The sequence below is a fragment of the Monodon monoceros genome, unplaced genomic scaffold (assembly GCF_005190385.1).
Source record: "Monodon monoceros isolate NGI ecotype Baffin Bay Population unplaced genomic scaffold, NGI_Narwhal_1 Super_Scaffold_11, whole genome shotgun sequence".
Taxonomy (NCBI): Eukaryota; Metazoa; Chordata; class Mammalia; order Artiodactyla; family Monodontidae; genus Monodon; species Monodon monoceros.
In genome coordinates this window covers 75,937,501-75,962,250 of record NW_021703767.1, presented here as the reverse complement: position 1 = coordinate 75,962,250, position 24,750 = coordinate 75,937,501, and the positions used below count along the sequence as shown (strand labels likewise).

The window sequence follows — 24,750 nt, the reverse complement described above, 5'->3', positions numbered from 1 at the left end:
ACAGCCAACGTTACGTATTACCTTAAGACATAGCATCTGCTAGGAATCCCCAGTTCATCCCTTTAATGTGAACGGAACACACTCGTATGATGGACCCTAGTCACTTAGTGACTTGGTGTAGTGAAGGCTGTCATTTTCACAGCTGTCTGAGATGCAGTGGTCCATTTTTCTATAGAAAGCCCTGCAGTCCTGTTATCAAATAAAATGCTACCCTTGGTCATAACAAGACCATAAGCTACCAACCTTGTAATAATATGTGGTATTTGCTCAACTTATTTTTTGCTTTACTTTTAAATGCAAGATTGTGCCATTAGAAAAGAAAAGGGCCAAATACATATCACTGGGCTTTGAAGTCTTATGAAAAATAAATCCATCCTCTCTTTGTAAGATTAGTTATGGGTCTTTCCAGGGCAGGCTTTCCACTTACTATTTTTCCATTATATTCTTTCACTGGTACCTCTGCTGCAAATGCAGTTATCAGAATAGGCAGGCGTCCCTTGCCATTATAACAACTCAGATTCCCTGTTTGCAACTTTTAATGTTCAACAATCAGTTTTATGTTAGTTATCATAAATTTCTCTTAGAAAACTTAAACTAAAATAATGCCTTTCTTAAGAAAAAGTATGAAAAAGTGACATCTCGGGGGTTGCTGTTATTTATAAATCAAACAACAATAATAAACCAGGTTTCAGGTACCATCCCGGGGTATTCTCCTTCTAAGTAGCCACTGTCCTCTTAATCATAGCTAATATTAACTGAGCACTTGCTAAACATCTGTGCTTTATATACAGTACGTTTATTTTAAGTGACCCTGAAAGGTGGATACTTTAATTGACCTCTTTCACAGTAAAGGAAACTGAAGAGCAAAAAGGGTAGTTCTTTGAAAGTAGTGCACTGACACAGGCAAAATCTGCATTCAAATTCATGTGTGATTAGCTGCAGGGTTCCTGCCCTAAGGGTATAGCCAAATAGTTTAAAGAGTTTGGAGAAAAACAACACTTAATTGCTTGGTCTCAGTCAAAGTCTTCACCCCAAACCTCTGGGGTGCTCAGCAGTTCGTGGAGTCCTATTACATTTTTCTACCCAGTTTCCTCTCTCATTCTTCCCAAGTGACTATTCCATACTTCTCTTCCCTCCTCAAACTTTGAAAACTGCCTCAGACCCTCCTCAGACTCAGGTAATAGGCTTGCCTTCTTTTCTTCTCTTCTTGTCTTTTCTTCTCTTTTTCTCCCTCTCCCTTTATCCTTCCCTCCTTTCTTCCCTCCCTTCCTTCCTTTTCATCAATAAACTACCATGCTTTGTACTTCCCTTAGAAAAGAAATGCAGAAGAGAAAGTTTTCATATTTCCACCACAAAAGTTACCAACCCTCACACATCTGCTCATACATGTTCTGGCTCCCTGCTTGTTAAAATGCATGAACTCTTCCTGTTTCTATTTAAATCTAGCCCTCCCCTTGCCATGTGTGTCCTTGATCCCATCCCCGCTGGTCAGTGTTATTCAGTCACCCTCTCTCCTATAATAGCAATTTTCACTTCTCTCCCATCAGTCTATAAATACGTTGTAACAGTTTTAAACAAATAAACCTCACCATGCAACCACCATGTTTCTCTCCACCTTGGGCCCCATTTCTCTACCTCCCTTTTATAACAGGACTCCTCAGAAGTGTCATTTAATATTATTTTCTTCTTTTCTTTACCTCCTGTTATAACTTGAATCTACTCCAATTAGACTTAGTGCCCACTACTTCACTGAAATCACTCCAGTCAAGTCTCTGTTGAACGTATGTTCCAATCCCAATGGTCATTCTCATTCACCAGCTTGCTGGACGCTCTAGCAGTATTTGGTAATGGTAACAGTTCTTGTCTTAGTTTTGCTTCTTTCTAGCTGAATGGACCTGGGTGAGTTATGTAACCTCTCTTAAACTCAGTTTCCTCATGTTTAAAATTGGAAATTTTAATCTGCATCCTTCCAAATGTCAGTGACTATCAAATGATACCCCTGTTAAGGAAGAATGTTGAAAATAACAACAAATCATTCAAATGTAAAGTAGTACAACTGCTACTAATGATTACTTTTATATTACTGCTGGATTCTTGTAAATCATTTAAAAATGGAAAATTCTGATAGTTATGGAAGAACTAGGTGTAAATCTTTAAGTGTCAACATTACTCTGGAATTGAGAGATGGAAAACTTGAGTGGAGGGCAATTGTAGTTGTTGCTGACAGATTCTGTTTTCCAAATGGAGGGAAGATAACTCCAGTTTCTAATAAAACTCATAAATGACACTTTATAAAGAACCTTCATGCTAGTTGAGACACAGATGTAGAGAACAAACGCATGGACACCAAGGGGTGAAAACCGCGGTGGGTGGGGATGGTGGTGTGATGAATTGGGCGATTGGGATTGACATGGGATTGACTGATGTGTATAAAATTGATGACTAATAAGAACCTGCAGTATAAAAACAAACAGACAAACAAAAACAACTAACACTAAACTTTCTTTGGGTTATTTGTATGGAAATATGTTAATATAAACGTTTCAAACATTACATGAAATTTCTAAAAATCTTATATGTTCTGGTATAATGTTATAAGTCATAATTCTAGTTATTTAAAATGTATATCTCAGAAATCACTAAATCTCCTTGTCAATTGAAAAAAATAAAAATAAAACAAAACAAAGAAAAGAACCTTCAGGCTCTATCAGTTTCCATCAAAGAAGAATGAAATATGACTAATATTTTTATTACTACCAACTTAATCAAATTTTCCTTGGCCCTCTGTAATCTCCAAGTGGAAAGGTTAGATTGCTCTGTTAGTTAATGGACCACTAAAGAAATTTAATTGTCTTAATAGCAGATCATGGAAGGGTGTGAGAAATTAACAGGAAGCAATTTCACACCTTAATTAATGTCACATAGAATCCCTTTTGGAACTGTAGCAGAACTTTATGTGCTGGTTCAGAACGTATTGTCAAAAGGATGCACCCAGTATGCCATAAATATTTATTATAAAGAGTTAAGAGACATTGTGAACAAAAAGATCTATATCTTCATTTAGAAAGAGATCAGAAGCAGTATTTGTGTGCAAGAGATAGATATAGAAGAAGAATATGTCAGGGAGAGGTAGGAGGGCTTTATTAAAGACTAAATTCAAAGCCAGGAAAAAGCTGCTTTGAATGAGTTAACTGGTTTGGGGAAAGAAGGTGTCACAGGCTGGCAGAGATCCCAAACTCAAAAGGTGGAGAGAGAGATGCTGCTATTATCTTTTCTGTAATAGAAACATTCAAGAGCATCAAAAGTATGTTTTTACTCCATCTTTCTGTTTTTGTCTTTTAGTATGGTTGGGTCCAAAAGAGGATTTTGGAAAACAAACCGTCTAGTTCTCTTTCAAGTTAACTGAAATAAAAACATCAAAGTAATTTGCCAGGGCTTCCCTCGTGGTGCAGTGGTTGAGAGTCCGCCTGCCGATGCAGGGGACACGGGTTCGTGCCCCGGTCCGGGGGGATCCCGCATGCCGCGGAGCAGTTGGGCTCGTGAGCCATGGCCGCTGGGCCTGCGCGTCCGGAGCCTGTGCTCCGCGACGGGAGAGGCCACAACAGTGAGAGGCCCGCGTAACGCAAAAAATAAAATAAAATAAAATAATTTGCCATTAGTATCTTCCTGATAGGAGTTTTACAAAATCAGGACCCCTGATTTATTCACTTCTTTGGTGTTTTAGTACAAAGGTTTTGAAGAAATTATTATTTTCCCTCCAAATTCAATTTTCATTGTCTCTAATACTTTATTCAATACCACGCCTCACAGCCTTTCTCTAGTACATAACACAGTAACACAATTTCCAAGGGAAAATGAAAAAGGCTCTTTGCATCGATCTGACAGATTTGAGAGACCCAACTTTCTTACAATGCCAATCTTCATATTATTCCTGTGAAATAGATGGAATTTATAATCAGTTACATCTCCAGAGATTACCTAGGTTGAAGTAAAAAATTATTTTTGCAAAATTACTTAGCAAATCATTGGTAAAATTTTTATTAGAAGAATCAGACATTTGTTTATCCTTGACTAATTGATTACTATCAAGTAACTCTTTCTTAGTGATCAATGTGGTACAATAGTTGGTGTTACCTCCACTAACTCCATATAGTAATTTAACCCAGCACTGAAGTACAACCATCCTAATAGCAGTAGGAAAGGTAATTAAATATATTAATGTGTTTAATATATTTAATTCCATGGTGTCAGAGTGACAATTTTCTCTGTATTGGATTAGGCTTAGTCCAATATATAGATCATACTAATTTGAATACATTTAAATAATGGCCTACGGCCAGACTGGATCAAAATGAGCACTGAAACAGCAAATTCAGTTTAGAACACTGAGTCTCAAACCTGGTTGCCATCAAAATAACTTGGACAATAAAATCAGAATCCTATGGAGATTTGATCTGAGAATTGGTAGCTTTTAAAACCACTTCAGGTGGTTTTGATACTGATGTTTGGGAACCAATGATCTACATTATATACTGCTGAGACTTCAATTAGGTTCTATTAGCTTGAAGCAACAGTTCTAACAGACAGAAAGGGTAATCTGTAACTGTCCTAAAGGTGTGTGAGTGTATGTGCATGTTGTGTTAGTCTTATCTTCCCACTAGAAAATAAATTGGTAGAAACTGGTTAGGTGTTCCTTTAGTCCAAGTTTAATATTTCTGTAGCGATGGCTTGCAATTGATGTTTACTAATTTCACTTTGGAAATGTATTTCTCACTCCAGGATTAAGTTCTTGAAGCTTAAATCTTGGAAAGCGCACACATTCTTTTCAGGGGGAAGGAACTAGATTCTGAATATCCAACCACTTGCAAGAGCTGAGCAATGAACTCCTTGAAGGAGGAGGGAGGAGAAAAGGCAGAGATTGTTTCTTGTTCTTTGTCAGACAGTATTTGGCTGGTGTATCTGAAGCTAAAGGGGGAGGTCACCATCCAGACAATTAAATCTGGGGGAGTTACTTATCTGTGGTGTGAACAATGCTCTGAATGGACAAAACTGGGAATGGTGAAGCCTGCACTGTTGTCTTAAATTCCAGGGGAGGGTAAGTAAAGGTTGATGTGCAATGTACGTGGTAATGGGTTTAAATATCAAGTCCATCCATCTGTCTGAATAGATGCCCTTGCAACCCCTTATTAACACTGCCTATGTTCTAAACACAGGATGGAGGGTAAAGCTGTGAAGGGAAAGGGGCTGGTGGGTTATTATTATCATGCAACCAGTGCATGACTTAAAGATCCTCACACTGACGGAGCTTAATTTTGGGAATCCTGACATTCAAAATGACATCGCCATCACGACTGGGGAAAAGGCAGAGCTATTTGAAAAACAAAAACAAAACGAGAGTGGCACTCAAAGCTGGACATAGCCAAGGTCGCTAACAATTGCAGAGCCGCAGAACCAGCCCTGGACAGCAGGTTTCTAGATTTGGTTTGTGAGACAATAAAACTTTGTATGATTAAGCTGCTCTTAACATGGGTTTTGTGTTGTACACAACCAAACCTAATTCTAACATATACAACTAGGAATGTCTGGTTTTCTTTTCCCACATTTGTACTGAAATGCAGCAAATATGAAGAATTAAGGCAGCTCTCAAACTCGGAACATGGTAATTGTATACATTTCTCTTAGAAATATGTACATGATCATACAGACCCAAGAAGAAGCTTGATTAGCCAAAATGCAGACAGAAGTCATGATCAGGAGGGTACGTTACAGGTGTTTCTTCTTTTTTTGGGGGGGGGAGGGATTTAGTATGAAATGCATTATTCATAAAAGGAATAAACAAAACACAAGGATTTTTTACTTTTCCTTTATACTCTCCTGAATTTTCCAAAAATTGTTAATGAGCATGCACTACTTTTATTACAACAACAAAAAAACAAGTTAAATGCACAAATAAAAATGGTGCAATAGTTTTAATAGTTTACTCACTCTGCACCTGGAGTGTTTTTGTCTACCTCATCTCAAATGTTCTGAGCCTGACCTAGCCCTGAAGGTATGTTTCAGTATCAACTTTCCAATATCTTCCTTTTGGTGGAAGTGCTGGCTCTTTCTATAAATCCCAATATCATTTCCGGCAACATTTAGTCCATCACTTTTTACATTATACTACTGCCATTAGTAAACATACTTCATATCTCCAAGAATATTATAACGTTTCCTGGAGAATATAGTTCTTCTTTGTCTTTATACTTAACCTATGTGTTCATTTGTTCATTCACTTGTTCACTTATTCAATTGACAATGATTATTGGATATCTCCTTATGATATGCCACATATTGTACGAGATACAAGGAGATATGAGAAAAATAAAACATTCTGTCATTTAACAAGTGATCTAATTATGGATAAGAAGAGACAGAGTGGTAAATAGGTGAATTTAATACAATGTGATAATTTCTAGAAGAGAGAACAAGATACAATAATAAGGTGACAGAATATTTAATTCTACTTGAAGAAAGTCAGGGAGGCCGTCATAGAAGTATTAACTCTTGAATTAATTCTTTACAAGGACTGATAGGCATTCTCCAGGCACATGAATGGAAATTTTGAGGACAGAAGGGCAAAAAAAAAAAAAAGTACATAAAGCTCAAAATAGTAAAAATGTATTACAAGTAGTAAAAATGTAGAACAGAAGAAAGTTCTGTTTTGTGTGGTTAAAAGCACAAGGTGTGAGGGGAGGCTTGAGAAAGACTAGGAATTTTGAATGTCACATTTCCCCCCAGTGCTTTGAACATAGTATTGATTTAACAAATGTTTGCTGACTGTTTCAGTCATAGGTAATCTGCAGCAGGCACTGTGTCCCTACACTGGTGGACTTGACCATACCTTATAGATATTTAGGGGACAGTAAGCCTGGCTAAATCACAGAATAGCAATGCACTGCCTCAATTTTCTCATTTCTTTGGATGAGGAAGCTGAACTAATGTCTTAAGAGATTATAATGTAACTTTTAGAGAAGAGTGTTATGTTGGTAAATGTCCACTCCACTGCTGCTTTCTTAGCCTGTATTAAAAAGCTTGACTGAATACAGTAAATGTGGTTACCTCAATGGGAGATTCTCATCCTGCTTAGGGAACAAGTTGCCAAAAATGGGTTTCCTCAGCATGAAATTATTTATTCCACTGATCAGTTGAAATAAATGAACACTATATTAAATGAGCAAGGGAGGGGAAGTTACAGGCTCAGTTAAGAGGGATAAAATTTTAAAACTGTAATATTTATTAGCACAGTAAATTGAATATTATTTTCTTTCCTTAAAAAATACAAATAAAAATTAATACATTATATTTTGAGATTTGTTCACAAAGATGTAGAAATTAGGATATAAACATATTTCTAAAAGACTTGTAAAAACTTTAAAGCATTATAATAGTACTATTGGTTTTTTCAAGAGTGTAGCCTGAGAAATTAAATTATTGTGTTCAATAAAGAAGGAAATTACATTCCAAATGGTCACTACCACTGTTTTTCTACTTTCAAGAACTTGCTAGCCTCCATATTCAAGCAGTGTTTTCTAAGTGTCAAGTATTTTTAATGGAATTTTATTTTTTGATAGGAAGAGGTACTATTGTGTTTTCTGAATCTTTGTTCTGATCTGTTGTATGACAAACAATCTACTGAGTGAAAGGAAAAGGGGCAGAACTGGCATCAACACACAGGTCAGGGTCTAAAGAAAAGAAGCTTGTCTTGTACCTTCAATAGGTTTTGGTACAAAATGTGATGAGGGCTTGGTTTTCTTCACTCTGTTCCCCTTCATAATTTGACCTTCCTTATTGAGTCCCAGAAACCATGCTCGGCCTGATTCTTGCTGACGGTACAGTGTGGAAGAATAGATCACATAGTAGTTTTCAAACACAGATTCCTTAAATTTGCATTCTGGAGTGAAAACATCCTGCAGAAAAAAAAAAAAAAAGAAGATACAAAAGAGAGAAAGGATTTAATAATGAATCAGCAAATATTTAAATCCAATGAGCCTGAAATATAGGTTCTCTGTTAAGAAAAAATGAGAAATAATTGCACATAATTTCTATTAGCATTTGGTTTAAAGATTTATCATACAAAATCAAGAAACGAGATTTCCTTTCTAAACAACCTTACTCCACAGAACACTGTCAGGCTTGAATAATTTCTTCGGTTAATATCACTCAAGACTGTGCCCATGTCCACGCTCTGATCTCAGTTTAATGTTTTTTAAATTTAAGAGAATAGCCATTGTGCATTTTTGTGGCCCTTAGCATGTAAAATGTAACCCTGGGAATCAAAATATAACACAATCATGGCACACACAGGCTCAGCAGACATTTTTGAAGGGACTACCCTACCCTATGTGTTCACAAATCTATGAAATACTCAAAGCTTGTTCCATAAAATCACTAGTATACTACCTCTTTGCTTAACGTCAGTAACTTTCCTGTTAATTTCTTTGAAACTTTTTTTTTTTTACTTAGTAATTAAAATTTCAGGTAAAAATATCAGGAAAAAGTAGTAGAAAAATTTTACTACTATACTGTATGATCTCCAGTGAAACATATGAGAGTTTTAGTTCAAGAAGGAACCTTAAAAGTCCTCTACCTCACCTTCACCATTTGATAAGTGAGACAACCAAAAGGTTATATGATTAATACAAAGTTAAACAACAACAGCAAAATTACTGCATCAATGCCAGAACCCACATTTATTGCTTCACAATCACTGCCTCTCAAGTTCACCTTTTCTGCCTGAGTCTTGTTCAGTGACTTACAATGAGATTTTATAATCAATACAATAAAAACAAATGCTAACATGTCAAATGAACAAAATGTATTTCATGGAAAGAAGAAATTCCTCCCCTTCAAAGAAAAGCTGAAGAAAAACAAATGTGATAGCATCTTATCAGCTACAAGTAAATAAGAATCCTACATGTCAAACGTATTCACAATAGTCACTGCCGTCTTCACTAAGTGCTAGAAGAATCTCTTCCTTGTAACCCTTTCAATGAAAGGCCCCAGTGATTTAATGCAGTTACACCTGGAGTTAAGTTATTGAGGAATATGTGGGACTAAAGCTGTTGAAACCATGTCCTTGGAGGTGATTCTTGCAGACTAATCCCCTGGCTTCACTTCCAGGGAGCTACGGTGATGCATCTGTGGACACAGATGAAGGTCTTCAAGGATAAAGAAACTGCTGAAAGGACTCTGTTGATTTTAAATGGTTCAAAAGTTATAGACCCAAAAAAATGAGACAAAAAATATGGGACGGGAGATGGAAAGGTGGTTGTACCCATTAAAATAATAATAGTAGTAATAATAATAATATTTCAATAATAATAATTATATTGATAATAAAAATATGATGTCACAGAATACTCTCAGTTTTAAGTAAACTTAGTGGCTTAAGAACCAGAGAAACAATTGACTATGTGGTACCATTTCACATCTGCTATGATGGCCATATCAAAAAAGATGGACAATAAAAAGTGTTGCTGAGGGTTTAGAGAAACTACAATCCTCATACCTAGCTAGTAAAAAGGTAAATAATGCAGCAGCTGTGGGACATAGTTTGGCAATTCCACAAAAGGTTAAACATACAGTTACCATATGATCTAGCAATTCTACTTCTAGGTACATACATATGAGAATTGAAAATATATCTCCACGTGTGAACTTGTACACAAATATTCATAGCAGCATTATTCATAATGTGGAAACAATTCAAACATCTATCAATGGATGAACAAATGTGATATATCCATACAATGAAATATTAGATAGCTATTAAAAAGGATGGAGTACTGATTCATGTGACAACACAGATGAACCTCAAAAACATTATGCTAAGTGGAAGAAGCCAGATACAAAAGGTCACATGTTGCATGATCCAATGTATACGAAATATCCAGAACAGGCAACTCCAGAGACAAAACATAGATTAGTGGTTGCCAAGGGCTGAGGAGATGGGTAAACGGGAAGTGATGGCTGTTTTGGAGAGACGGAAGTTTCCTGGGATTAGATTGCACAGCTGTATGAACAAAACCATTGAAGCATATAGTGTAAAAACAGGAATTTTACGGCATGTGAATTATTTCTCAATAAAAAATGAGGAATCAGATAAATGAAGTAACTAGAGAAAGTAAGGGGAAAAAATGAAACTACTGCATATTCCTTGTCTGGCAACACAAAAATCCTAATTTGTGGTCCTATGTGCTGAACAATGGGCTGTCCTATGACCTTGTCTCAATATTATTAGGACAGAGTTTGACCATTGCCAAGTATAGGAATCAAAGTGATTCTGATTAAATTTATAAGATAATCTAAAAGTTCTGGTTTCCTTCTAGGACTAGGTTAAAAAGATCTGAAAAAGCTAAAAATTTAGCACAGATTTTATTAGTTATACTTTTTAAAACAAACTAATCCAAATCTCAAAGCTTTTGTTTCTAGGTCTAGCTCGATATTAATGAACTCTAGATGCTAAGGGACTCTTCAAAGTTCAATGAATAAATTCTATATATAAGACTTCAGACCTCATAATAGAAGGTGGGAGAAATATATGGGGCAAGGAATTGTGTGTATAAATACATCTTATCATACGTGTAATACCTATTTACTTATAAGTATACCTCACAGAAATATGAAAATTTGTAGATAGAAAGCTGCTTACTGCCCTTATTTAACAAAGTAACAGAAGCCCTTGATAGTTAAATAATTGTTTTGTGAGTCATAGTATATTAGAGGCAGATCCAGACCCTGGGCTGCTGGTTCAGTACTTTTTCCAATGCCACACAATGCTTCCTTACTACTTAACCAAGCCTACTTTTGGTACCAAGCTGTTGATTGGAGGCAAGCCATCATCACAACCATGCCCACCAGGTATAATTACTATGCTGCCTTTTATACATATGAAAGTAACATTTTTATTTAATAAATAGTGAACTCGTAGGTTTCCATTCAGTTTCACAATTGTTTAAAGTCTGCTCCTAGAAGAGCGAAAGTCCAGAAAATTGGGCAGGGACTGAAGTCCTGGGAGCATGAGTCAGGGATAGCATTAGGTAAGGATTGAGCCTTGAAATTCTGAGTTGGCGAATGGGGATCCCAGATATAGTATCCAGGTGATAATCAGATATAAAAAGTCAAGTGAAGTATCCCATTTAATATTTTAAAGGGGCTATGCAGAGTCAGAATTCAGAAATGAGGCAATTGATAATACCCGGCCAGGGAAAAACATTTCAGGAGGAAAAAAATGGCAAAAGCTTAGTGCAGGCACTTCTGTGGGGCACGGCCAACTTCCTAGAAATGGGGAGGAAAACTTTAAGAACACCGAGCCAGCTTGGACGATCATTCTAAGTGCAACCTTTACAAGATGTTCAACAATTTCAATATAAAGTTGGGCATCAAAGAATTTACAATATACTTGCTACTATCACTCTATGTGTGTAATGAGAAATCAAGAATCCTCTACTTGGAGTAGAAAAATCAGGGTTTTGCTTCTGGATCCATACATAATAGCTGTGTGACTTTAGGAAAGTGGTTAAACTTCTTTGAATTTCATATTTTCAACTGCAAATTAAGTTATTTTAAGGAAAATAATAGGATGGATATGAAAGCATGCTGTAAGCTTATAGAATTTTTACAAAAACTCCAATGCATTATTATTTTTTTCTTATAGCAAGGAAAATACAATCAGTCATGTAACTAGACATTTAATTCTGTGTTTTTGTCATAGATGATTATATCTGCTCCAGCATCCAGGACCCTATGCCATAAGTTAAGCTTTATCCTACATAGATTGTTCCTACTATAGCTAAAACAACATATACACATACATTTTAAAAATCTTTGGCAAAGACTTGGGCAATCACATATATTCAGAAGAGGTTCTGAGGTTATAAAAATTATGTTCAGAATGGTAATAACTCTAAAGTGTAATGGAGATAGGCAGGCTTTGAGACAAGGTGACAAAATCCTAGACTATCTCAATCCAGGACATATCATGAAAGCAGAGTAAATAACTAGTATAAGGAGGGTTATTTTTCCTTTTGTAAAACTAACTAGTAGTCATGTTGCATCTCATGAATAGTATTTACTTATATCTATAATCCTGAGTGCTCAGTTCCATGTAGGTACATAGCAAGGCTTATAGAATAAACGTTTGTTGATGAAACAGAAACACACCCACATGCACATCATGTGTGTAAGTATGTGAAATGCTAGGTTTATTTTTCACATTTATTACTCTAAAATCTTTCCAAATCTTTAATTTGTTCAACTTAAACTGACCTTAATTTCAGCAGAATATGACCTTTGATAGTGTTTTGAAATTAATTTTGAGCACTCACTTTTTTAGCAGCATTTGCACAACTTGTTGTTCTAGCATTGTACAAGTCATTATATGACCAATTCTTCTCACATTCCAAATGCCTATTCACCCTAGCCTTGTCTTGGAAAGTTGGATCACCCACCCATTTCATTCCAGATGATGAGTGAATAATGGAACATCACTTAAGCTCAAGACCAGCACTCAGGACCCTTTTCAATCCCTCCCCATCCATCTGATTCTAATCTACTCTCTCCAGAATTCTTCTCGCTGATCCCCAACTTCATAGCTTCATACTCTACCTTGATCCCTCTCCCGTATTTCTTCCTGTTCTTCTCTCTGCACTTAGAGCACTGATAACCTACTCAGGTTCTGGATTCTCCCATCAGTCTTAGGCTCCGTCACTGCACAAGAATGAGACACTGCCTTCTTAGCCAGCCTCTAACTGTGCCAGTCTTGGCCCACCCCACCCCTATTTGAATGGCATTCTCCTTTAGATATAAGTATCATGAGGAATAAGGAGACAGAAATTTAGGGAATTTGATGGCTGTATGGATAAAATGTTATATTTCCTTCATGGTTGACTATCACTGCCAACAGTGTTTTCATCACATACTAATTCCTCGACATGCTCACACCTCTTAACCCTCAAATTGTACTTTGTTCAACTATCCTCTCTAATTCTCTATCCAATAAAATAATGGCAAATGTTTTTCTCAGTTATTGCAGGTTATTGTGAATTTTCCCTCCTTTAGCTTCTCATGGTATTTACTTTTTTTTTCCCAAAGTGTATTTAATGCACTTTGCCTTGTGTCATGATGGTTTTTCTTGCTCCTGTCCTATACACTGCAAGCTTTTGCTCACAAAGACATGTTCCTCATCAGTGCTTATTAGGAAGTCCAGCATATTTAGCACTCAATTTATTCTTGTTGAAGTAAATAATAAAAATATTTTAAGGAAACAGCAAAGACTATGTGATAAGATAGAGCTGAGTGACAGCCTTGATTCTGTTTCTTTAGCTGCATAATTTTGGATGTGCTATTTAATTTTGATATATCCTTGTTTTATCATCTATAAAGTAGGGGCAATAATTTTCACATTTAAAAATTTGGTGAAGACATTTAAGATCTGCTCTTTTAGCAAATTTCAAGTATACAATATAATATTGTTAACTATAGTCGCATTCTTGTACATGAGCTCTCCAAAACTAATTCATCTTGCATAACTAAAACTTTGTACCCCTTAACCAACATCTCTCCATTTCTCCCTCCCCCAGGTAACTATCACTCTACCCTCTGCTTCTATGAGTTTGCCTACTTTAGATTCCAAACATCTAAATTCCACATATTTGTCTTTCTGCATCTCATTTATTTCACTTTGTCTAATACCTGCCATGTTGTAGCAAATGGCAGGATTTCCTTCTTTTTAAGGTTGAATTATATATATCTATATATAGATATATGTATATCACGTTTTTTTAATCGTCTGTTGACTAGTGCTTAGGTTGCTTCCATATCTTGGCTATTGAATAATGCTGAAATAAACATTGGGATGCAGACATTTCTTCAAGATCCTGACTTCATTTTTTTGGATATATTCCTAAGTGGGATTCCTGGATCATAGGATAGTGTCTCACCACACACACAAAAAAAACCAAAAACAGAAAGAAAAAGGTAGCTATGGATATGTTAATTAGTTTGATTGTGATGAGTATTTCACACTGTATATGTAGATCAAATCATCAAGCTGTACAATTTTTAATTGCCAACTCTACCTCAATAAAGCTGGAAAAATCCATCACGGGTTACATTCAAGTATAGCTAAAATGAGATAATAGATAATGCCAAGTGTTGGAAAGGATGTGGAGCAACTGGACCTCTCATATGTAAATGACGGTAGAACAAATTGGTAAAACCACTCTGAAAAGCTGTTTGGCAGTATTGATAAATACAAGTGTATCCTATAATTCAACAATTCTACTTCTGGATTTATACCCAATGAAACCTATCAGGCTATCTATTTATTAATCAATCTATCTATCTCTAACTATCTATCCCCTAAAAGACGTGTACAAGAATGGTCATAGTAGCACTATTCATAAGAGCCCCAAAATGGAGACAACTGAAATGACCATCAGTAGTAGATTGGATATGTAACATATTCTGACAATAAGATACTATAGAGCAGTGAGAATAAACAAACTACAACTATAAGCAATAATCTGGATGATTCTCACCAACATAATGTGGAAAAAAATAAACCAAACAATAAATACAGCTACTTGCTATATTATTTCAATTATATAAAGCTCAAAAGCAGGTAAAACTAATCTACTGTAGAACTCAGGAAAGCAATAACTTTGTTCAGGGAGGGTAATTAGTAAGATGAAGCAAGGGGAGGACTCTTGGGTGCTGGCAATGATGTATTTCTTGATCTGGTAGCTAGCTACACGTGTGTGTTCACTTTATGAAAATTCATCGAGTTCTATACAGTTTGTGCACTTATTTATGTATGTTATATTTCTCATTAAAAAATCCACAGTAGAAGAGTCAAAGCATGTGGTGAAGGTTAAGTAAAATGATAAATATTACTTCTCAAAATCATTGTCCTTCTTTTAAAATCAAGTTTTTCCCATATAATTAGCTAACATATAATGCATGAAAGTTTTATACCAATAACAATCATTCATTCATAGGTTGCAGACAAATTTTGTTCATGATGAAAATATAACACTTTTGGATCAAATAATTTATTCACAAAAAATATTTTCCATCCTTTCTCCAACTCATTTATTCTACTTGTCATTTTTTATTGCAGTCCATTATGTAATGCACATGATTATATGTTTTATTTATAAATAGTGCTTATAAAACTGCATAATTTAAAACTAACCATTTGTAATTTCCTATAATAATAATAATATCAAAACATAAAATGAAGAGAATAGAAAAAGAGAATTGCCCATAACACATGAAGAAATACACAATAAATTATTTTCTGGAAAACCATTTGGAGTCTCTAAATTTCTGGTTTATTATCCATTAATAATTTTCCAAACTGTCAAAGTGACCTTTGGCAAATCAGTTAACCTCACTGAACCTCAACTTCCTCTATTGTACTATAGACTCATGGGGCTATAGAGATCAAATTACATAACCTATGTGCAAGCTCTTTGAAGACCTACACAATTATTTGAGATTAATTCTTTTCCATAGAAGACTCTGACATCATTAACTTGAAAAGTTTCTACATTTTAGAGTGACAATTGCTTGGAATACATTTTTTGAGAAGTAAAGAATGTTATGTGATTCAATCACAACCACTTTTGCTCCTTCTAGCTTTACGTGTAAAACGTATGCTTTCTAACTCAAGTAGGAATCCACAACTTTTATAATCCTATATGATTAATAAAATTAAATGGTACCATAATTATGATTCATCTTCATCCAGTTCTTTGTGGATCCCCATTTCCCCTCTCACTGCTCTGGCTATAATAATCCATGGGATGAATGTGCAGTGAATGAATGAATACTCATCACACTGCAGCCACTGGTCTCCTTGCTGTTTCCCAAAAATAACAAGCATAAACCATCTCAAGTCCTACACAATTGATATTCTTTGTTCCTGGAAACCTCTTCAATAGCATATTAACATGGCTTGATCCCTCATTTCTTTCAAGTCACTGCTCAAGCGTGACTATCTCAGAGACCTCCCCAGATTACCTTACATAATTTAGCACCTCCTCCAGTCACTTTCTAATTCTTTACCTTGTTTTCTCATTTTTCATAATCTAACACTACCTGTCTACGCTTTATGAAGGTAACTACTATAATTGTTATATTCCCCTCGAATTCTCAACAGTTCTTGGAATTAAAAAAATGTCTACTCCAACAAAATAATTTGGTGAAAAGACATCATGAGACCTGGATTTTTATTCTTGTATATCTCTAATTTGTGTTCAAATTGGGATTATCAGTTTCCTTCTTAGGCTCCTTGTTCTCCTAAATGTAAAAGAGAGTTGTTTGTTGAACCAGGAAACCTAAAACATCACTTTGACTTAAACCTTCTATAGCTTTATCATTCATATTAAACGGTTAAATAATTTCTTGAAATTAAGCAGTCATGATAAAATATCATTACTTCAAAAACAGTGTTTAAATACCAAAAAGAAATAGTAGTGATATATTATTATTAAGAAAACAAAATGTAAAATGTAAAAGAAAAGGTAATCAGAGAAAAGAAACTTTGCTATTATATAAGCAATTATAACTAATGATTCTCCCTACAAAATGTAAAAATTACTGATTTTTCAAACATATGCTAGTACAAAGAACCCTCTTGTTTTGATTTTTTCCTTTCCAGTTGGAAACCAAAATCTAAACTCTTTTTAATGCACAAATGCATCTTCCCTGTTTGCCGTAAACCTTGTTTATTGGGTTGTGTATAAGGACGGAATTAAATACTTGATGGTTCTTGCAACACGATTTACATTCAACAACTCCAGAGATACACAGTTCCTTTGGTCTTAACCTTTGGATATTTGGCTGTGAAGCTTCTGGTTCACTAACCTCATTAGTGACTTCTAGATGCACAGAACTTGAAAATCTTTGGAATATTAGCAGTTGCTTTAACTGTGTTGTCAGACATAATGATATTAAATCAAGCAAGAGAACTATTGTTTCCCATCCTGACAAGAGGCAAAGAAAATGCTGAAAAACATTATCTCAAATGAAGCATTTTTTAAAAACTTGGTTGCTTTGACTAGAATAAGTCTAATTTTATAACTTAAACTGTAGATATGGGAATCTTTATATACTTTTGAGATATTTTTTACTGGAAAACTCCTGAGCTAATTTCTCTAAAACTGAAGGTTCTTTGTTAATGCTTTCTTTGCAAAATCTTATAAGGCAACCAAACTAAAGGTTCTTTGTTAATGCTTTCTTTGCAAAATCTTACAAGGCAACCGGGTAAACTTATATCATCATAAAATCATGAAAACTGTAGTGTATTGGAAACATAATTTTGGAGGCAGATAGATAAAAATGTTCATCTCCCTAATTTTTAAACTTGGACAGGTTACTTAATTTCCCTAAAGCTCAGTTTCTTCACCTGTAAATTAACACTAATCATACCTTCACTATAAGGTTTTGATTATTAAACAAGACAATGTAGGTATGCTAAACACAGTAACTGGCATGTTACTTACTTTCCTTACTTTCTCGTTACAATTTTCAGGTGATATCTGATATCACAAATGAAAATGTGTTCGCCTGAGCAGTAGGTTGAGAAAAGTCACTTTCCTTATGGACTCCAAATCATGTGTCCTGAGTTTCTCTTCCCTGTAACAGGCTAATCAAGGCTATTTTGCTTAAGGCTCAATTTTCAATTTGGTCATCTATTTACAGAGCACACAGATAAATCTGACCATTTCTCTTTTTCTAGTAAAGGATGATTTTGACATCAGTTTAAAATAAGTGATGTGATGATGTTACCTTCTAATGAGGCGCAATACCACAAAGCCATCTGACTTATCCTTTAGCCAGAAGCCTGCAAGTATAGAAGTAAGGTGAGGAGTGGGAATTAGAAGACGACCAGTGGATGAGGGCATATATCATATTGCAATTCACTGTTATCACAAAAATTATTTCCAGAAGTCTGAATGTCCTAGGGACAGAGAGCAGATATTGGGGGAACAGTGCAATTCTCCAATTAAAAACACCATTAATTCTTATGAAGTGAGCATGTACACAGTATGTAACCAAATGCCCCCTTATGACTGAGTTTGAAAATCAAGGCAAGTACGTTGAATACCCCTAACACTTTATGTGAGAGGATGTGTGCCTCAGCCTCTGTCTTCTTTTCTGGGGATAAGGATGAAAGTGGGAATGTTTTCAAATTCCCTTATTTCAATTTAAACATTATTATACCTTTTGGAAAATCATTCTGAATACTCTAACGGCCCCAGAAATGATCAACTAATGAGAGAAATACATTCTTAAAACATGAAATTTCCCAATTTTTAAAATTTCATCTGTCAACTTCCTTGAAGTCAGAATAATCGGTATCAAACATAACTTCCTATTATAAATAATTATAAAACTAGACAAACTATATGAGACAGTAGTTTCCAAACACTTGTCAACTGGAATTGTAGGGTTTTGATCTTTGAGAGAAGGAAAATGCATGGGGTAAGCACCATATTAACCTTGACTTTCTTTTCTTTTTTTCTTCTTTTTAAAATTTCTTTTATTGAAGTATAGTTGATTTACAACCCTGGCTTTCTTCAATGGGCACTGTTCAACCCTGAAATGGAAAGGTGAAGCTGCGGTATAGCACTCTGGGTATTTTGGAGCTGTGGTGTCAGAAACTGGAGGCTGGGACTGCTAAGGGGACTTGGATTTGTGGAGCAAGGTTCCAGAGAAAAGGAAGCTGGTGGAATTGGGGGCAGGAGTCTGTATGGGAATTTCCTGAGGGTCTTGGGCTTATGGATAGACTGCATATGCTGAGAATGAGATTCCTCAAGCCTAGCACAGAACAACTACTGAAAGATTGATAACTGAATGAACATACCATGGCTGGGCAGGGCCGGGATATGATGAACTTCTAGACAAGCCAGAAAGGAGAGACCTTAATAAACACATTGGACATTCGTTGGAGACCTCAAAAGGCCATTTTAGGACCACACTGTAAATCTCTAAATAAGGTCTCCCCCCCCGATCTCAGACTAAAGACAGAAGCAAAATAGTCAAGGCCTAAACACACACACACACACACACACACACACAGGATCAAGAGGATCTATTACTTTTTAATTTAAATGTCAGGAAAGAAAGCACACACTCAAGATTGGTTCAAGATGGCAGAGTAGAAGGATGTGCTCTCACTCCCTCTTGCGAGAGCAACAAAATCACAACTAACTGCTGAACAATCATTGACAGGAAGACACTGGAACTCACCAGAAAAGATACCCCACATCCAAAGACAAAGGAGAAGCTACAATGAGACAGTAGGAGAGGTGCAACCACAATGAAATCAAATCCCATAACTGCTGGGTGGGTGACTCACAAACTGGAGAACATTTATACCACAGAAGTCCACCCACTGGAGTGAAGTTTCTGAGCCCCACGTCAAGCTTCCAAACCTGGGGGTCCAGCAACAGGAGGAGGAATTCCCAGATAACCAGACTTTGAAGGCTAGCAGGATTTGATTGCAGGACTTCGACAGGACTGGGAGAAACAGAGACTCCACTCTTGGAGGGCACACACAAAGTAGTGTATGCATTGGGACCCAGGGGAAGGAGCAGTGACCCCACAGGAGACTGAACTAGACCTACCTGCTAGTGTTGGAGGGTCTCCTGAAGAGGCGGGGGTTGGCTGTGTCTCACCACGGGGACAAGGACACTGGCAGCAGAAGTTCTGGGAAGCAGAAGTTCTGGGAAGTACTCCTTGGTGTGAGCCCTCCCAGAGTCCACCACTAGCCACACCAAAGAGCCCAGGTAGGCTCCAGTGTTGGGTTGCCTCAGGCCAAACAACCAATGGGAGGGAACCCAGCCCCACCCAACAGGAGACAAGCAGATTAAAGTTTACTGGTCTCTGCCCATCAGAGCAACACTCAGCTCTACCCACCACCAGTCCCTCCAATCAGGAAACTTGCACAAGCCTCTTAGATAGCCTCATTCACCGGAGGGTGGACAGCAGAAGCAAGAAGAACTACAATCCTGCAGCCTGGGGAACAAAAACCACATTCACAGAAAGACAGAAAAGATGAAAAGGCAGAGGGCTATGTACCAGATGAAGGAACAAGATAAAACCCAGAAAAACAACTAAATGAAGTGGAGATAGGCAACTTTCCAGAAAAAGAATTCAGAATAATGATAGTGAAGATGATCCAGGACTTCGGAAAAAGAATGGAGGCAAAGATCAAGAAGGTGCAAGAAATATTTAACAAAGACCAGGAAGAATTAAAGACCAAACAGAGATGAACAATACAATAACTGAAATGAAAACTACACTAGAAGGAATCAATAGCAGAATAACCGAGGCAGAAGAACGGATAAGTGACCGGGAAGACAGAATGGTGGAATTCACTGCCATGGAACAGAATAAAGAAAAAAGAATGAAAAGAAATGAATCCAGCTTAAGAGACATCTGGGACAATATTATACACAACAACATTTGCATTATAGGGGTCCCAGAAGGAGAAGAGAGGCAGAAAGGACCTGAGAAAATATTTGAAGAGATCATAGTCGAAAACTTCCCTAACATGGGAAGAGAAATAGCCACCCAAGTCCAGGAAGCGCACAGAGTCCCAGGCAGGATAATCCCAAGGAGAAACATGCCAAGACACATAGTAATCAAATTGACCAAAAATAAAGACAAAGAAAAATTATTGAAAGCAACAAGGGAAAATGAAAAATAACATACAAGGGAACTCCCATAAGGTTAACACATGATTGCTCAGCAGAAACTCTACAAGCCAGAAGAGAGTGGCATGATATATTTAAAGTCATGAAAGGGAAGAACCTACAACTAAGATTACTCTACCTGGCAAGGATCTCATTTAGATTTGATGGAGAAATCAAAAGCTTTACAGACAAGCAAAAGCTAAGAGAATTCAGCACCACCAAAACAGCTCTACAACAAATGCTACAGGAATATCTCTAAGTGGGAAACAGAAGTGAAGAACAGGACCTACAAAAACAAACCCATAACAATTAAGAAAATGGTAATAGGAACATACATATTGATAATTATCTTAAACGTGAATGGATTAAATGCTCCAACCAAAAGACACAGGCTCGCTGAACGGATACAAAAACAAGACCCATATATATGTTGTCTACAAGAGACCCACGTCAGACCTAGGACACATACAAACTGAAAGTGAGGGGATGGAAAAAGATATTCCATGCAAATGGAAATCAAAAGAAAGCTGGAGTATCAACACTCAAATCAGATAAAACAGACTAAAATAAATAATGTTATAAGAGACAAGGAAGGACACTACATAGTGATCAAGGAATCAATCCAAGAAGAAGATATAACAATTATAAATATATATACACCCAACATAGCAGCACCTCAATACATAAGGCAACTGCTAACAGCTATAAAAGAAGAAACTGACAGTAAGACAATAATACTGGGGGACTTGAACACCTCACTTACAACAATGGACAGATCATCCAAACAGAAAATTAATAAGGAAACACAAGCTTTAAATGAAACAATAGACCAGAGAGACTTAATTGTTATTTATACGACATTCCATCCAAAAACAGCAGATTACACTTTCTTCTCAAGTGCACACAGAACATTCTCCAGGATAGATCATATCTTGGGTCACGAATCAAGCATCAGTAAATTTAAGAAAATTGAAATCATATCAAGCATCTTTTCTGACCACAACACTATGAGATTAGATATCAATTACAGGGAAAAAAACATTAAAAAACACAAATATATGGAAGCTAAACAATACTTTACTAAATAACCAAGAGATCACTTTAGAAATCAAAGAGGAAATCAAAAAATACCTAGATACAAATGGCAATGAAAACATGACGATCTAAAACCTATGGGATGCAGCAAACACAGTTCTAAGAGGGAAGTTTATAGCTATACAAGCCTACCTCAAGAAACAAGAAAAATCTCAAACAATCTAACCCTACACCTAGAGGAAAGAGAGGAAGAAGAAAAAACAAAACCCAAAGTTAGCAGAAGGAAAGAAATAATAAAGATCAGAGCAGAAAACAATGAAATAGAAACAAAGAACACAATAGCAAAGATCAATAAGCTGAAAGCTGGTTTTTTGAGAAGATAAATGAAATTGATAAAGCATTAGCCAGACTCATCAAGAAAAAGAGGACTCAAATCAATAAAATTAGAAAGAAAAAGGGGAAGTTACAACAGACACCACAGAAATACAAAGTATCCTAAGAGACTACTAGAAGCAGCTCTATGCCAATAAAATGGACAACCTGGAAGAAATGGACAAATTCTTAGAAAGGTATAACCTTCCAAGACTGAACCAGGAAGAAATAGAAAATATGAACAGACCAATCACAAGTAATGAAATTGAAACTGTGATTAAAAATTTTCCAACAAACAAAAGTCCAGGACCAGATGGCTTCACAGGAGAATTCTATGAAACATTTAGAGAAGAGCTAACACCCATCCTTCTCAAACTCTTCCAAAAATTTGCAGAGTAAGGAACACACCCAAACTCATTCTATGAGGCCACCATCACCCTGATACCACAACCAGACAAAGATACTTAAAAAAAATTTACAGACCCAAATCACTGATGAATATAGATGCAAAAGTCCTCAACAAAATACGAGCAAACAGAATCTAACAACACATTAAAAGGATCATACACCATCATCAAGTGGGATTTATCCCAGGGATGCAAGGATTCTTCAATATACGTAAATCAGTCAATGTGATACACCATATTAACAAATTGAAGAATAAAAACCATATGATCATCTCAATAAATACAGAAAAAGCTTTTGACAAAATTCAACACCCATTTATGATAAAAAATCTCCAGAAAGTGGGCATAGAGGGAAACTACATCAACATAATAAAGGCCATATAGGAAAACTCACAGCAAACATCATTCTAAATGGTGAAAAACTGAAAGCATTTCCTCTAAGATCAGGAAAAAGACACGGATGTCCACTCTCACCACTATTATTCAATATAGTTTTGGAAGTCCTAGCCACAGCAATCAGAGAAGAAAAAGAAATAAAAGGAATACAAATTGGAAAAGGAGAAGTAAAACTGTCACTGTTTGCAGATGACATGATACTATACTTAGAAAATCCTAAAGATTCCACCAGAAAACTACCAGAGCTCATCAATGAATTTGGTAAAGTTTCAGTATACAAAATTAATGCACAGAAATCTCTTGCATTCCTATACACTAATGATGAAAAATCTGAAGGAGAAATTAAGTAAACACTCCCATTCACCACTGTAACAAAAAGAATAAAATACCGAGGAATAAACCTACCTAGGGCAACAAAAGACCTGTATGCAGAAAACTATAAGACATTGATGAAAGAAATTACAGATAATACAAACAGATGGAGACAAATACCATGTTCTTGGATTGGAAGATTCAATATTGTGAAAATGACTATACTACCCAAAGCAATCTACAGATTCCTTGCAATCCCTTTCAAATTACCAATGGCATTTTTTACAGAACTAGAACAGAAAGTCTTAAAATTTGTATGGAGACACCAAAGACCCCAAATAGTCAAAGCAGTCTTGAGGGAAAAAAATGGAGCTGGAGGAATCAGACTTCCTGACTTCAGACTATACTACAAACCTACAGTAATCAAGACAGTATGGTACTGGCACAAAAACAGAAATATAGATCAATGGAACAGGATAGAAAGCCCAGAGATAAACCCGCATACATATGGTCACCTTATTTTTCATAAAGGAGGCAAGGATATACAATGGAGAAAAGACAGCCTCTTCAATAAGTGGTGCTGGGAAAATGGGATAGCTACATGTAAAAGAATGAAATTAGAACACTCCCTAACACCATACACAAAAATAAACTCAAAATGGATTAAAGACCTAAATGTAAGGCCAGACACTATAAAACTCTTAGAGGAAAACATAAGCAGAACACTCTATGACATAAATCATGGAAGGTCCTTTTTGACCCACCTCCTAGAGAAATGGAGATAAAAACAAAAATAAACAAATGGGCCCTAATGAAACTTAAAAGCTTTTGCACAGCAAAGGAAACCATAAACAAGACAAAAAGACAACCCTCAGAATGGGAGAAAACATTTGCAAACGAAGCAACTGACAAATGATTAATCTCCAAAATATACAAGCAGCTCATGCAGCTCAGTATCAAAAAAACAACCCAATCAAAAACTGGGCACTAGACCTAAACAGACATTTATCCAAAGATATAGATTGCCAACAAACACATGAAAGGATTCTCAACATCACTAATTATTAGAGAAATGCAAATGAAAACTACAGTGAGTTATCACCTCACACCAGTTAGAATGGGCATCATCAGAACATCTACAAACAACAAATGCTGGAGAGGCTGTGAAGAAAAGGGAACCCTCTTGACTGTTGGTGGGAATGTAAATTGATACAGCCACTATGGAGAACAGTATGGAGGCTCCTTAAAAAACTAAAAGTAGAATTACCATATGACCCAGCAATCCCACTACTGGGCATATACCCAGAGAAAACCATAATTCAAAAAGACACATGCACCCCAATGTTCATTGCAGCACTATTTACAATAGGCAGGTCAGGGAAGCAACCTAAATGCCCATTGATAGACGAATGGATAAAGAAAATGTGGCACATATATATAATGGAAAATTACTCAGCCATAAAAAGGAATGAAATTGG

At 36.1% G+C, this 24,750-nt stretch overlaps 1 protein-coding gene across 2 annotated transcripts in view; it reads right to left on the bottom strand.

The window, feature by feature from the left end:
• The window catches only part of FGF12 (fibroblast growth factor 12), a 560,969-nt gene that overhangs the window by 11,016 nt on the left and 525,203 nt on the right, over positions 1–24,750 (bottom strand). For both annotated transcript variants that reach the window (XM_029213630.1, XM_029213629.1), the window contains one exon: positions 7,751–7,949. In XM_029213630.1, the coding sequence (XP_029069463.1) occupies positions 7,751–7,949 (199 nt within the window). The remainder of the gene's footprint in view (positions 1–7,750; positions 7,950–24,750) is intronic.